We start from the raw sequence: 12945 nt of genomic DNA, 5'->3' as shown, positions 1-12945 counted from the left end.
AGTGTTTGATGGACTCCTGGCGGAAATCTACGAACCCCAGCTGCTGCAGGGCGATTGCCAGGGCTCAGAATGTAAGTCTGAGGCCTGGGATCAGTTGTCTAGGTATCTTACCAATGCTACGGGTATCCCCCACCAAGGGCACCTGCAGGCACCCCCCTGGAATTGGCTGGCCGAGAAATTAATTTTATTTTAATTTAAAAAAAAAATATATATATATATATTTTTTTTTAAAGAAAGGGCATTCCTGTTTAAGAACGCCATTTGCATCCTGTTTTAGGTGCCAGAACCATAGGGCGAGGAGGAGGGAAGCACCCTCCCACTTTTACAACTGCAAGACCTGACTCATGCATGTGCCGCACGCTACATAATTTAAAACACAAAAGTGCGCGGAAAAAAAAAACGATGGCATCAGTTCCTGGTAGCCACACTAAGTCAACTCCCACGGGTCGGTAAGCTCCATTTTATTTAATTTCTATATGCATTGCAGACTGAGCTGTGCCCCGTTTCATTTCCTTATGCAGAGCTGTGCTCCGTTTCATTTAAGGGGTGTAAGCTCTGTTTCATTTAATTCTAAATGCATCTAAAAGTGTATGTTATGAAATTGCAGGCAAAGTACTTATTTAGGTACTTTTCCGTTATCGGGGCAACAGTTCTAATGAGCTCGCAGTGATCGCTGCTAATTTTCTGTCTGTCTGTTAATAATTTGCTATTCTTGTACCTTGTGGTTATTTAATACACTGACCGTCTGACCATCTGTGAGCTAGCCTTCCTAAAAATTCATCCCCAACAATCCTAAACACTACTTAAGCGGCCCTATAATCAGTTTAGATGTGAGGTTAATTTTATAAAAGACTAAACTGCAGCCTGAGCAGTTCTATAGTGCCAAATACGTAGTTGCCTCTTCTCATCCTATGACTGCTTTACTTTTGCTTTAAGTTGCTGCGCTGCTTGGTATGCCATATGTGGTTTATTACTAACTCCTGTGATTGTTTTCTTCTTATGTAAGTATCGGTAACTCTTGCAATAAACAAGTTAAATGCATGACGTGTTAATGTTTTTCAATTGCTCTATGTTGTTGTACCTTTATTCGTGTGCACGTACGTTCCACTTCTTGATGCATTGCATTTTACTTAATTAACTGAAGATAGAGTCGCAATACCTTTGTATACGGTCGTGTATTGTGTCACAGTTCATAGAAACAGCATTGTAAAAAAAATACGACGGACTACAATAATCTAAACACACTCCAAACTGTTTACAATATGTATGTCAAGGGTTTAGTATGTGAATATGTTCCAGTAAGCGCCACTGACATGTTGACTAGCTGCCTTCTGTTCCAAATAAAAGTTCGCTCTCAGTTCCTATACCGTATGCGAAACATAATATGAAAATCTGAGTCCAAACCAAAGAAAAGTTTCTCATTGGCTATTGGTACACACTGTTTGTTGTACCCACTAGGCTGTTCCCCTCTGAAGGAACCATGAAAGCAGTACTTTGCTTAAAGAAGTGTGACTTCATAGTACGGACACACACAGAAGCAAAACGTAAATTAGCGATACCAACAGCAAAGCTAAATTTACCACTGAAGTACACTAAAATTTATACACATCACTAATAAACTGCACCACTTAAAAATACAAGTCCATCATGCACTTGTTTGGAAAAGTAGTTTATATCTGAAGTAAGATTTACTTTTTTCTTGGAAGTAGAGATGGGTAGAATTTGGCTAGAACTACAAGAAAGTAGTTGGGCTGATAATGGAAAGTGCTCAGTAAGAGTGTTGCCCTGATAACGGAAAAGTACCCTTATTTCATTACATAAAGCACCCATGGGGCTGTAAATGAAATGGTTGACTAATGTTACTTTGCATTTCAATTTCTTCCCAAGAAATTCTGTAGCTCATGCTTTTTTCATAATATTTTAGCAAAATAATGTTCTAAACTATTCTCAATTATGTCCAGTGATTCCATTATTCTGTTTTGCTCTCAGCACTTCAGGTTTGGCACAAATTGTAGTAGTTAAGAAGCTGAGTCGCACTGTGAGGAAAGTACATAGGTAATATTATTCAGCACTTTAATTAGACCTATTTGTAGTTATTGATCTACTACTTATTTTTCTTTGGTAGTGTAATTTGTCCATTGGTAGTAAGTGACTTTTTTATTTTAAAGACAGTCTGTGTTTGAATAACTGCACAAATATATATTTGTCCTGTGTGTCATCAAGAAGGTACTTTGTCAGAAGCAGGTGCAGATTCTAGCAATGTTCTAAGTTCATGACAGCAATATTTATAATCTGTTCCTATTTATTTTAGGCTTTGTCCAGATTTCTTGCACTAAGAGGTTGAGGTGTGTGTGAGAGAGAGAGAGTGAAATGCCCTAGTTAGAGTTAGCAGGTGGATTTTATTTTCAAGTGCATTTTCAAGGAATTGTGAGCTTCAAGGGAAGAGAAATTTGCTGCTGCTCATGCTAAGCCTACTTAAAATGTGCAACTGTTTTGTTTAGCAAATGGTATCACTATTGTGGTATAGAATTTTTAAAGCAGCACAGCAGGTAGCATACTTGCATCTTGATACAGAAGGCTATAGGTTCTACTCCCACAACATGTAGATTTCTATTTTAAGGAGGTGGAGTGCTACAGTCCTGAGTATGTCCTCCTTTGGATGAGATGCCTAATAACTATGAACTTGTTTTTCAGCTTGCCACCCATTCCCTATTGCAGTATACCAGCTTACCATTTTTTAATATGACATAGGCAATTTATTCTTCAAGGGCAGCAGGCATTGAATTTGTAGATTAAACACTGAAATATAAAGTTGTTTTCTAGCAACAACCTCTTCACTTGTTTCAGATCTCTTTAATGTGGAATTATTCAGATGACTTTTACTTCTGCAAATATTCTGCATATTAATTGATAATGGTGGATTGTATGACAGAAATCTGAGTAGAGTGGCCCTTTATGGTTGAAATGTTCTGAATTGGGTAGGTTGTCATTACTGGTTCATATGATTTGTTTCATTGTTTAAAGGAAAAATATTCAGAACTATAAATTTAAAACACGCTCTAACAAGTGGTGCTGTATTATACAGGGGATATAATTCAATTATTATATAGTATAATTAATACAGTCAGGAAGGTGAATCAAATAACTTTTCCATGTTTCTAAAAATGTGTGCAAGGAGCCTATGATTTGAAAACAACCCAAAGGTAAACTTACCCTGCCACTGGCCAGATACATTTTCTTTGAATGCGGGTTTCAATGTTGTTCAGTGAATGTGGGTTTCAAAGGTAGAGAAGTTTTAATGCTAAGTCTGTTTTCATTGTAAGACTATTGCCTTGTTTAGGTTTAGTAAATGTCTATCAGTGTTTGTGCTATAAAATTTGAAATAAAAGTTGTAAATGAAATCCAAATATCTGTAATCATTGTAGAAGTAAAGCATAAAACAGTATGTACACTGAGAGATTTGAACAGTGTCTATGACAAATGGGGAGAAATAGCCAAGTAATGGGACACTGGAATGGCTGCGTGGGTGGTGGGTGGGGCTGAGTGGGCAGGGACAGCAGAGGGGGTGTGACTGCATGGGCAGGGCTTGGGTTTGCACCCCCCTGCAAAATATCCTGCGGGCTCCCTTGTCCCACACACTGGTGAGCAGTGTCATTACCACTATGATGACCTGAAGTGAAGGAGGAGGGAAACCTTGGACACCAGGGTCCAAGAGGCTAGGGCTGGACATACCATACAGATATGTAAGTATGTTTGCCAGTACTTTAGAAATATACAAACTGAATCTGTGCAAAACTGGTATGCATAATGATTTGCTTCTCTTTCAACAGCTGCAGACGAGAACACTCGCAATATCCAGTCGCATTCAGGGTGCCTGGCCAGGATGAGGCGTGAGTGTGGTAAGTAGGGAAACATCGTAGTATTAACCTAATGCATAACATACTGTCAAAATACATTATTTACAGAGGTTGCAGTCGTAACAGTCAGATATGACATACCTGGGAAATGTAATATGTTTAGTAATGTGTCACTGCCTACCTGAAATGGTAAAGCATGTTAAATCAAGTAAACATGCATTACTGTATCGTGTAGCTTCCAAACATCAGCTGATGTTGTGGTCTACCCAGATTAACAGTCACTGTTCTGCCCAGCTCATTGTGTGAAATATGCTGTAGGTTGCACTCAAGTAATGACGAGGATATATGGGTTACTTCGTAGAAGTCTGACACAACTGTCCATGCTAGACTTGAAGCAACAGTAATTAATGGATTTTAAACAGTGATGGTGCTGTCATATGTACTGTTTTCAAACAAGTAAACTATTCTTTTCATCACTGCATGCGTGTTCTAATCTGAGTCCAGTCGACCGTAAAAAGGAAATGAATAAAGAGTGCAGGAAAGAAACGGTCTGATAAATGTAGTGGAATACCCACAGTATGGTTCAAGCCTGAGTTATGGCCATTTTGTGTCAGATAATGCTGGGTATTCCTCCCACTCCAGTAACAAGGTATAAGGGTAAGGTAGCTCACGTTCTGTGCAGATATCCACATGTACAAGTGGTAGATTTTAAAGAATAATATCAAAAAAGTAAGCAGAAGGACTCGGGCAAGACTTCCAGCTTCCAACTTGAAATGTTTATTAAAAAGTACACACAAGCGCTTTCACAAAATACTTCTTCAGGTGTTAATGGGCATTATCCTAATCCCAGTCTTTAAATACATCATTAATCATGTGATCAGTGATTCATACACTCACTTCCAGGGATCTGTGCAAATTGCATCATTAGAAAATGTGTGTAACAACATACCTACAACACAACGAATATATCTAAAATATAATTATAAAAATGTAAAAACATTTCATTAGCTTGAGAACATATTAACTTAAAACATATAAATAAATCACATTCATTTACAATGCATACATCTACTTACACAGAGGTCTAGATTTTAATTTTGTTCTCAGTGGAACATGTTCATTAAGGCCATGCCCTGCATCACTTCTCATTCTCACTATCCATTTTGCTTCTATATTTTATTTATTACTTATTTTTATTTATTTTACATTATTTGACCGGGATTCTCCGACTGAGCTGAAGAGCCCTTTCTCAGCGGAGGCCCGGGGAGAAAAGCTCCAACATATTATACATTTTTCATTATAAATTAGCATTAAACAGCAATGTTACAGGATTATTACAAGGCATTAAGTAGCAATACAATGTTATACAGTGTCAATAATCAGGAGTATAGCATAACTATTTCAAGATGTATAAAAATAAATATGTCATTAAGATGAGTATAGTTTTTGATAAGTGGTTAAAAAAACCCAGTTTTATCATGATGTAGTTGCATGAAGGCAAGACAATTACAGTAGAATGTTTCTCTGAGGCAATTTGCTTAATAGATTTTAGAAGACAGTAGAAAGAATAGTCAAGGAAGATTAGAGAGAGCTAGTGAGAAGAGTGAGTTAGGGGCAGAAAGTAGATTAAGGTATGAGAAGTAGGGGATGTTAAGGAGGGAGAGTGCAGTGGCAGGACCAGTGACTTTTAAAGTGCTCTTTGGTGGCTGTCTTAAATTGTTTAGGATGTGTAAGGGTCCTGATTTCTAGTGGGAGCCTATTCCAGGCAGTAGTGGGGTGATAGCTGTACATGTTATGTCCAAATTTAGACTTGGGTTTGTAGATTTGTAGTAGGTCTTGGTTAGAGCTTTGGAGAGGTCTGGAGGGAGAATAATGGGAGATGATCGGGGATAGAGCTGGGCAGTAGGAAGGCTGGTATAGGTTAGAATGGATGATCTGGAGTTGAGAGAGAAGAAGCTGGTGGGGTAATTCAAGCCAGTTTAGGTGTTTTAGAGAGAGACAGTGATGGGATTTGTAGGTTTGTTGGGCAGCAAATCTCGCTACCTTGTTGTAGGTAGATTCGAGTTTGGTCAGGAGTAGCTGAGTTAAGATTTGTGAGAATTTGAGAATTGTACATTAGACTGGGTAGAACTGCGGTGGTGGTGCTGCGGTAGCGTTGTCGACTCATAGCAAGACGTTGTCCCATTCGATTTTCAGCTAGAGCATCTTCTGTGTGGAGGCATACATGAATGGGGCGTGCCTCCGTTGAAGGTTGTGCATCAGGGCTGGTAACACGGTATGTAAAAATCCACTACCAATCATTAGTGGACCGGAGTTCCGCTGTGGCAACCCCTAACTGGGAAAATCCGAAAGACACAAACAAACATTAGACTGGGTAGAAGGTAGGTAAGAGAGAGATTAATCTTGGCTTCAGAGGTAAGGAATTTCTTGTTACGGTAAAGGAGCCCTAGTTTTGAATTTGTCTTTTTGATACAGTTATTAACATGCAAATCAGATTTAAGCTGATCATCGATGGTTACGCCTAAGAGCTTAGTACTGGATTCTACCTGAATGGGAGTGTTATTAAGTGACTGTATGGAGAAGGAGGTTTTAATATTTATGAACGTTTTAGGTAGGAAGAGAAAACAGCTTTGTTTTTTTAGGGTGAAGGATGAGCTGGTTGTTGGAAAGCCATGTTTCAACTAAGTTAAAAGATGCCTGAGTAGCTGAGAAGAGCTTAGAGGGAGAGTTGGCTGTGGTGATGACTGTAGAGTCATCTGCATATTGCACTAAAGATGACTGAGGACATGAGGTATAGAGCTGATTAGTAAAGATATTAAAAAGTAAAGGCCCTAGGATAGACCATTGAGATACACCCATTTAGACAGGAAGAGGAAGGGAGAGTGCAGAGTGCCATCTCACTGATTGAGATCTATCAGTGAGGTAGCTGGAGAACCATGCAACAGTATTAGAGGAGAAGTTGAGGTTATGTAGTTTGTGCAGCAGAAGAGAGTGTAAGACAGTGTTGAAAGCTTTTGAGAAGTCCAAGAATAGGCAAGAAATAAGTTTATGGTCGTCCATGGCTATAGAGACTGTGTTGAGGAAGGATAATAGAGCTGTAGTGGTGCTATGTTTGGGTTTGAGGCTGTGCTGAGTAGGTGTAAGCAGATTTTCCTGTATTAGATACTGCATAACTTGTTTATGAATACATTTTTCTAGTACTTTATCGAGAGGGGAGAGGATAGTGATAGGTCTAAAGTTGGAGATATCAGAGGAGTTACCTCCTTTGAGTATAGGTAGAGTGTAGTATTGTTTCCAGATGAAAGGGACTTTAGATTCAGAAATAGAGCGATTAATTAGGATAGATACAGGGAGAGCAAGAGAGTCAGCTGCTAGTAGAAGAAAAGTTAAGGAATATTGTCAGCTGATGCTGAGCATGGTTTTAATTTAGAGAGTAGAGTTTTGATGTAGCTAGTAGGTACAGGTTTGAGGGAGACTGTATTTGAGGAGATAGTATTAAGAGTAGGTTCAGAAAAGTTGGAGATGTTAGTAGTAGAGGAGTTTGGGTTAGGGTTCAGTAGGTTAGATGTTGAATCGATAAAATAGGTATTGAAAATAGTGGCAGTTTCTTCAGGTGTCTTGTCTGGGCATGGGTTGGGGGAGTTAAGATTACCAGGATGTAATATTTGGTTAATAGAGTTCCAGAATATTTTAGGATTACATTTTAGGGCTGTGGGAGGTTTGTTATACAAGTCCTTTTTATCTTTGTTTATGTGTTTTTTTTGCCAGATTTCTGAGTTTTTTATATTTTTGTAAGTCTGCAGAGAGCTTAGTTTGTGACCATTTTTTTCCATAGTTTATCTCTAGTTATCATAAGGGTACAAGTGGCTTTTGAAAGCCACAGAGATATGGTGGACTTATTTCGGACTTTGCAAGGGGGAGCAAGTGAAGTCAAAGATGCTAAGGAAGGTGGAGTTGAAAGCTAGGACTGCTTCTTCTAGTGGGGGTTGGGTAAGGAATTTCCAGTATACTTTAGAGCGGAGGGCATTAAAGGTTTCTGGATGAAAGTTAGAGCGTTTACGACAAGTGATAAATTTAGGAGGTTTTGAGAAGTGGGGAGTGAACCTAAGCACTTTTATACAGCAGTAATCGCTCAGGGTGTTTGGTAGGGTTTCAAGGTTATGATATTTGGAAGGATTAGATACAAGTACCCAGTTAATAATAGTACTAGATGTGTGAGATTTGTTTGTATAGATATGTTGGGAGATTAGTTGTGTAAAGCCATATAAATTAATATGAGTATTAGAGTTTGGATTACTTAGAGTTAACCAATTAATGTTGACATCCCCAGGGAGGATGGTTTCATTGGGGATGTGTTGAGAAAAGTATGAAAGAATATTTCTGAGCAGAGGAATGTTGTCTCCTGGAGGAATATAGATGGCTGCTACTGTGATAGTGGTGTTGTCATTTATTTTAAGGTTAGTTGTAAGTAGTTCAGCAGGAGAAAATGATGGGATAGGTTTCATAAAACTTGTAATGGTGAGGTGGTTGGAGTAGAGGATGACAATGCCACCCCCTTTTTTTATTTTGGCGATCTATGCAGAGTATATTATAACCAGAGGGGAGAGTGTCTTTATCAGAGGTTTGGGGTTTTAGCCAAGTCTCTGTTTGGGTGATGACATGAGGGGTGTGGAAGGTTATCGAGGCATGGATTTCACTAACTTTGTTTAGAATACTATGGGCATTCATAGAGTAAAAGGAAATATGTTTGTTTGGAGAGGATGAGTTTATTAAGTTGGGAGAGGTAGAGTTATGCATGGTGGGGTGATGGGTGGGCCCAGGATTTTGATGTATGTCTCCTGATAGAAGCAGGGCTACATGAAGTTGGTAAAGTTTGAAATTAAATGGGTTGTAAGTCAAATACTTAGTCTTGGTTTTAGATGCTAGAGAGTGAAGTGTGAGTAAGTTTAATTTTAGGCAGAGGGATGTTTGGAAAAGATAGAGGAGATTGTAATAAAGTACTGCAGAGATGAGAAGCAGTTAGTAGTGGATTAGTGGGATCTCTATGGACAGGTGGTAATGGAGTAGTACAAGATGTAAGAATGAGAAGGAGTAATGGGGGCAAGAGGAAAATGGAGAGGGTTGCAAAAGCCATGGCCTAAGGTGGGGAAGTAGGATTGGGATGGAGTGAGGAGAGAGTAAGGGACTAGGAAAAGTAAGTTGTTGGACCTGTTAGAGAGTTGAAGTAAATTTAAGTGAAACAACCTGTAGGGGAGTAGGGGATATGTAGAAAGAAGGAGGATTTGCAGCAGGTTAAACTATGAAGTGATAAGTAGGGGACTAAACTATGAAGTGATAAGTAGGGGAGGGTAAGGTGTTTAGAATATTATAGACAGGAAGGGGTGGAGTTAGGTGAGGAAGGGATTAGGTGGTTAGGTATAAAGGTAATGATACGGGGGGGGGGTGGGAGGGGAGCGAAGTGAGCCCAAGCATAGCGAGGGTGAATGGAGCAGGACTGGCGAGGAAGAGTCACCACAAGAAACAATCAGCAGGGCAGGAGGGAAAGCGTAAGGAGCACACAATGAGAGTCAGCAGGTAAATAGAAGAGGTGGGGAGGTGTAGACAGAGAAGGTAGAGATGTAAGAGTGAGGTATACACAGGTATTTGCAGTAAGATTAAAACAGTTAAAAGGAAACCACAAACACAAAAACAGAGTATAGCTAACTAAGAGAGAGTTGTCACTAGGGTAGTGACTAACTTATAGATAGCAGAGAGAGACAGGGGCAAGGTTTCCAAACAGGTGAGTATGGGAGGGGGCTCTCAATGGTAGGCAGGTATCCTGTACAGTAGACAATGTAAGACTACTTTGTGGTTATGTTCCGTATATCTCCTCCTCTTTTACTTTCACATACATGGGCTATGGCCATGAACTTAAAATTATGTGCTGCATTGGTGTTCATTACATGTTTAGCAAGGGCATTAAGTTCATTTTTCCTATTAATACTATAAATATGTTCCCTTATTCTCTCTTTAAATGTCCTGTTTGTCTTCCCTATATAAATTTACTTGCACTTCATGCAGTGTGCCAAGTAAATTATATGCTCACTTTCACAACTGGCATGAACTCTAAATTTGTAGACTTTCTTCTGATCCGGATGTATAAAAGTATAACTGGTGTCTATATAAATACAAAAAGGACATCTTCCACAAGGTTTTGTACCTAGGTCAAGATTCTTTTTTAACCTACTCTCTTTACCTTGATGAACATCCTTAGGTAAACATAACTGCCTCTTTAAAGATTTTTTATTTTTAAAACAGAAAGTGGTTTGGGCACCAATCAAGGTGCTAAGATTTTTATCTGTTCTGATTATACCTAAGTGTTTATGTATAATATTAGTATATTCAGAAACATTACTTGAAAAACTTAAGTGTTACCTTTATTTGATTATTCAAGGTGGGTCTACCTAGAGATACATTGGTAGTAATTTTATCAGTGAAATAAGGTCTAGCAGTTGTATTTTGCAAGGCAATTACCTCCTTTACATTATCATTTATGTCTTTCTCATTATATCCTCTCTCTATTAACTGCTTCCTAGTTAAAGCTACTTGCTGTGTAAATCTTCCTCTTTAACATTCAATCTAGAGGCTCTATAAACTTGGTTCTTTATAACATTCTTAAAAATATACGAGGGATGCATACCCTGTTCGATAAATGATTAACGTGGCATTCTATGTACAGTCCACTGCCTTGTTCTTTAACTATATTGGTGTCTAAAAACTCATCTCTTCATTGGAAATTCTATGGGTGAACTTAAAAAATTGTGTAGTTTGACTAATATAAGTTAGAAACTTATTAAACAGATCAAAAGAGCCTGTCCACACAATAAAAAGGTCATCTACAAATCTCCGAAAAAATGAGATATATTGTTTAAAGGGACCCTTTAACATGAACTCAAGCTCCCAATTCACCATATAGCATTGGCGTAGGTATTGGCACACGAAGTGCCAATATATAAAATGGGGTATACTCAGAACAGATAAGAATCTTAGCACCTTGATTGGTGCCCAACCTACTTTCTGTTTTAAAAATAAAAAATCTTTAAAGAGGCAGCTATGTTTACCTAAGGATGCTCACCGGGTCTATATTAGAATATCGAAAGATGTAAACACCGAATGTTTAAATGTCAAACTGTATTCAGCGAAAGCTGAAAACAACGAACATACAGAACAGCGAATTTTTTCCTAGGGAAAAAATTTGTTGTTCCAAAACACATGCACACAACACAAGCACACCAAACAAACAGCAATCCACACACATACACCTACAATCTTACACCTAACCCTACACTAAACTATACACACACTACTAACTATCCACTTACCTTAACCCAAACCCTAACCTTAAGGTCCGTCACTATCGCACACTCACCCGCACCCTAACCCTAACTCACCTACCCCGCCCTAACCCTCATGTCCACACAATCGCACACTTACCTGACCTGCACCCTAACCCTAACTCGCCTAACCCACCCTAACCCTCACATCCACACAATCACACACATACCTAACCCGCGCCCTAACCCTAACTCACCTAACCCACCCTAACCCTCACATCCACATAATCGCACACATACCTAACCCGCACCCTAACCCTAACTAACCTAATCTACACTCAATCGCACACTTACCTGAACCCAACCCATAACTTTCCACCACAGTGCTGAAAATACCAAAGCAACAGAAATGGACAACCGAATTCTTTCCCTAGGAAAAAATTCGGTTTTCTGTTGCTTCGATATTTTCAGCTTTCGCTGAATACAGTTCGACATTTAAACATTCGGTGTTTACATCTTTTGATATTCTAATATAGACCCTGCTCACTAAGGGAAAGAGGGTAGGTTATAGGAGAATCTTGACCTAGGTACAAAACCCTGTGGAAGATGTCCTTTTTGTATTTATATAGACACCAGTTATACTTTTATACATCCGGAACAGAAGAAAGTCTACAAATGTAGAGTTCATGCCAGTTGTGAAAGTGAACATATAATTTATTTGGCACACTGCATGAAGTGCAAGATATTTTATATAGGGAAGACAAACAGGACATTTAAATAGAGAATAAGGGAAGATATTTATAGTATTAATAGCAAAAATAAACTTAATGCCCTTGCTAAACATTTAATGAACACCAATGCAGCACATAATTTTAAGTTCATAGCCATAGCCCATGTATATGAAAGTAAAAGAAGAGGAGATATATGGAACATAACTAAGGATATAGAAGCAGTGGTACAGCGGTAGCATTGTTGCTTCACAGCAAGAGGTTCTCCTGTTCGATTCTCAGCTGGAGTGCCGTGTGTGGAGTCTGCATGTCCTCCCTGCGGTCGAGTTGCCGCCGAAAGACATGCATGAATGGGTGTGACTTTGCTGAAGGTTGGGCGTCGGGCTGGCAACTTGGCACCATATAAAAAAAAACGACTGCCAATCATTAGCGGACCGGAGTTCCGCTGTGGCGAACCCTAACCGCAAAAAAACGAAAAGACAAACACAAACAAACAACTAAGGATATAGAAGCAAAATGGATAGTGAGAATGAGAAGTGATGCAGGGCATGGCCTTAATGAACATGTTCCATCGAGACCAAAACTAAAATCTAGACCTTTGTGTAGGTAGATATACGCATTGTAAATGAATGTGATTTATTTATATGTTTTAAGTTAATAATATGTTCTCAAGCTAATGAAATGTTTTTATATTTTTGCAACTACATCATTTTTTATAAAGATATTTTTAGATATATTCATTGTGTTGTAGGTATATTGCTACACACATTTTCTAGTGATGTAATTTGCATAGATCACTGGAAGTGAGTGTATGGATCACTAATCACATGATTAATGATATATTTAAAGGCTGGGATTAGGGTAATGTCCATTAACACCTGAAGAAGCATTTTGTGAAAGCGCTTGTGTGTATTTTTTAATAAACATTTCAAGTTGGAAGCTGGAAGCTTTGCCTGAGTCATTCTGCTTACTATTGAATGTTGGAGCCTTGGCTTTTTTTGAAAAAAAGGCACCTGGAGTACAGTAATGTTTGCGTTTTTTCTAAAT

General features: G+C 38.7%; 1 protein-coding gene across 3 annotated transcripts in view; it reads left to right on the top strand.

The window, feature by feature from the left end:
- The window catches only part of LRRIQ1 (leucine rich repeats and IQ motif containing 1), a 3765329-nt gene that overhangs the window by 3222664 nt on the left and 529720 nt on the right, over nt 1-12945 (top strand). For 2 of the 3 annotated variants that reach the window (XM_044088431.1, XM_044088433.1), the window contains one exon: nt 3831-3899. The exons of the other annotated variant lie outside the window; for it this stretch is intronic. In XM_044088431.1, coding sequence (XP_043944366.1) covers nt 3831-3899 — 69 coding nt within the window. The remainder of the gene's footprint in view (nt 1-3830; nt 3900-12945) is intronic. 3 annotated transcript variants of the gene reach the window in all.

This window comes from Protopterus annectens, chromosome 11.part0, assembly GCF_019279795.1.
Source record: "Protopterus annectens isolate FY-2018-M chromosome 11.part0, PAN1.0, whole genome shotgun sequence".
Lineage (NCBI taxonomy): Eukaryota > Metazoa > Chordata > Ceratodontiformes > Protopteridae > Protopterus > Protopterus annectens.
Note: the sequence above shows the minus strand (reverse complement) of the source record. Positions and strands in the feature narration are given on the sequence as shown.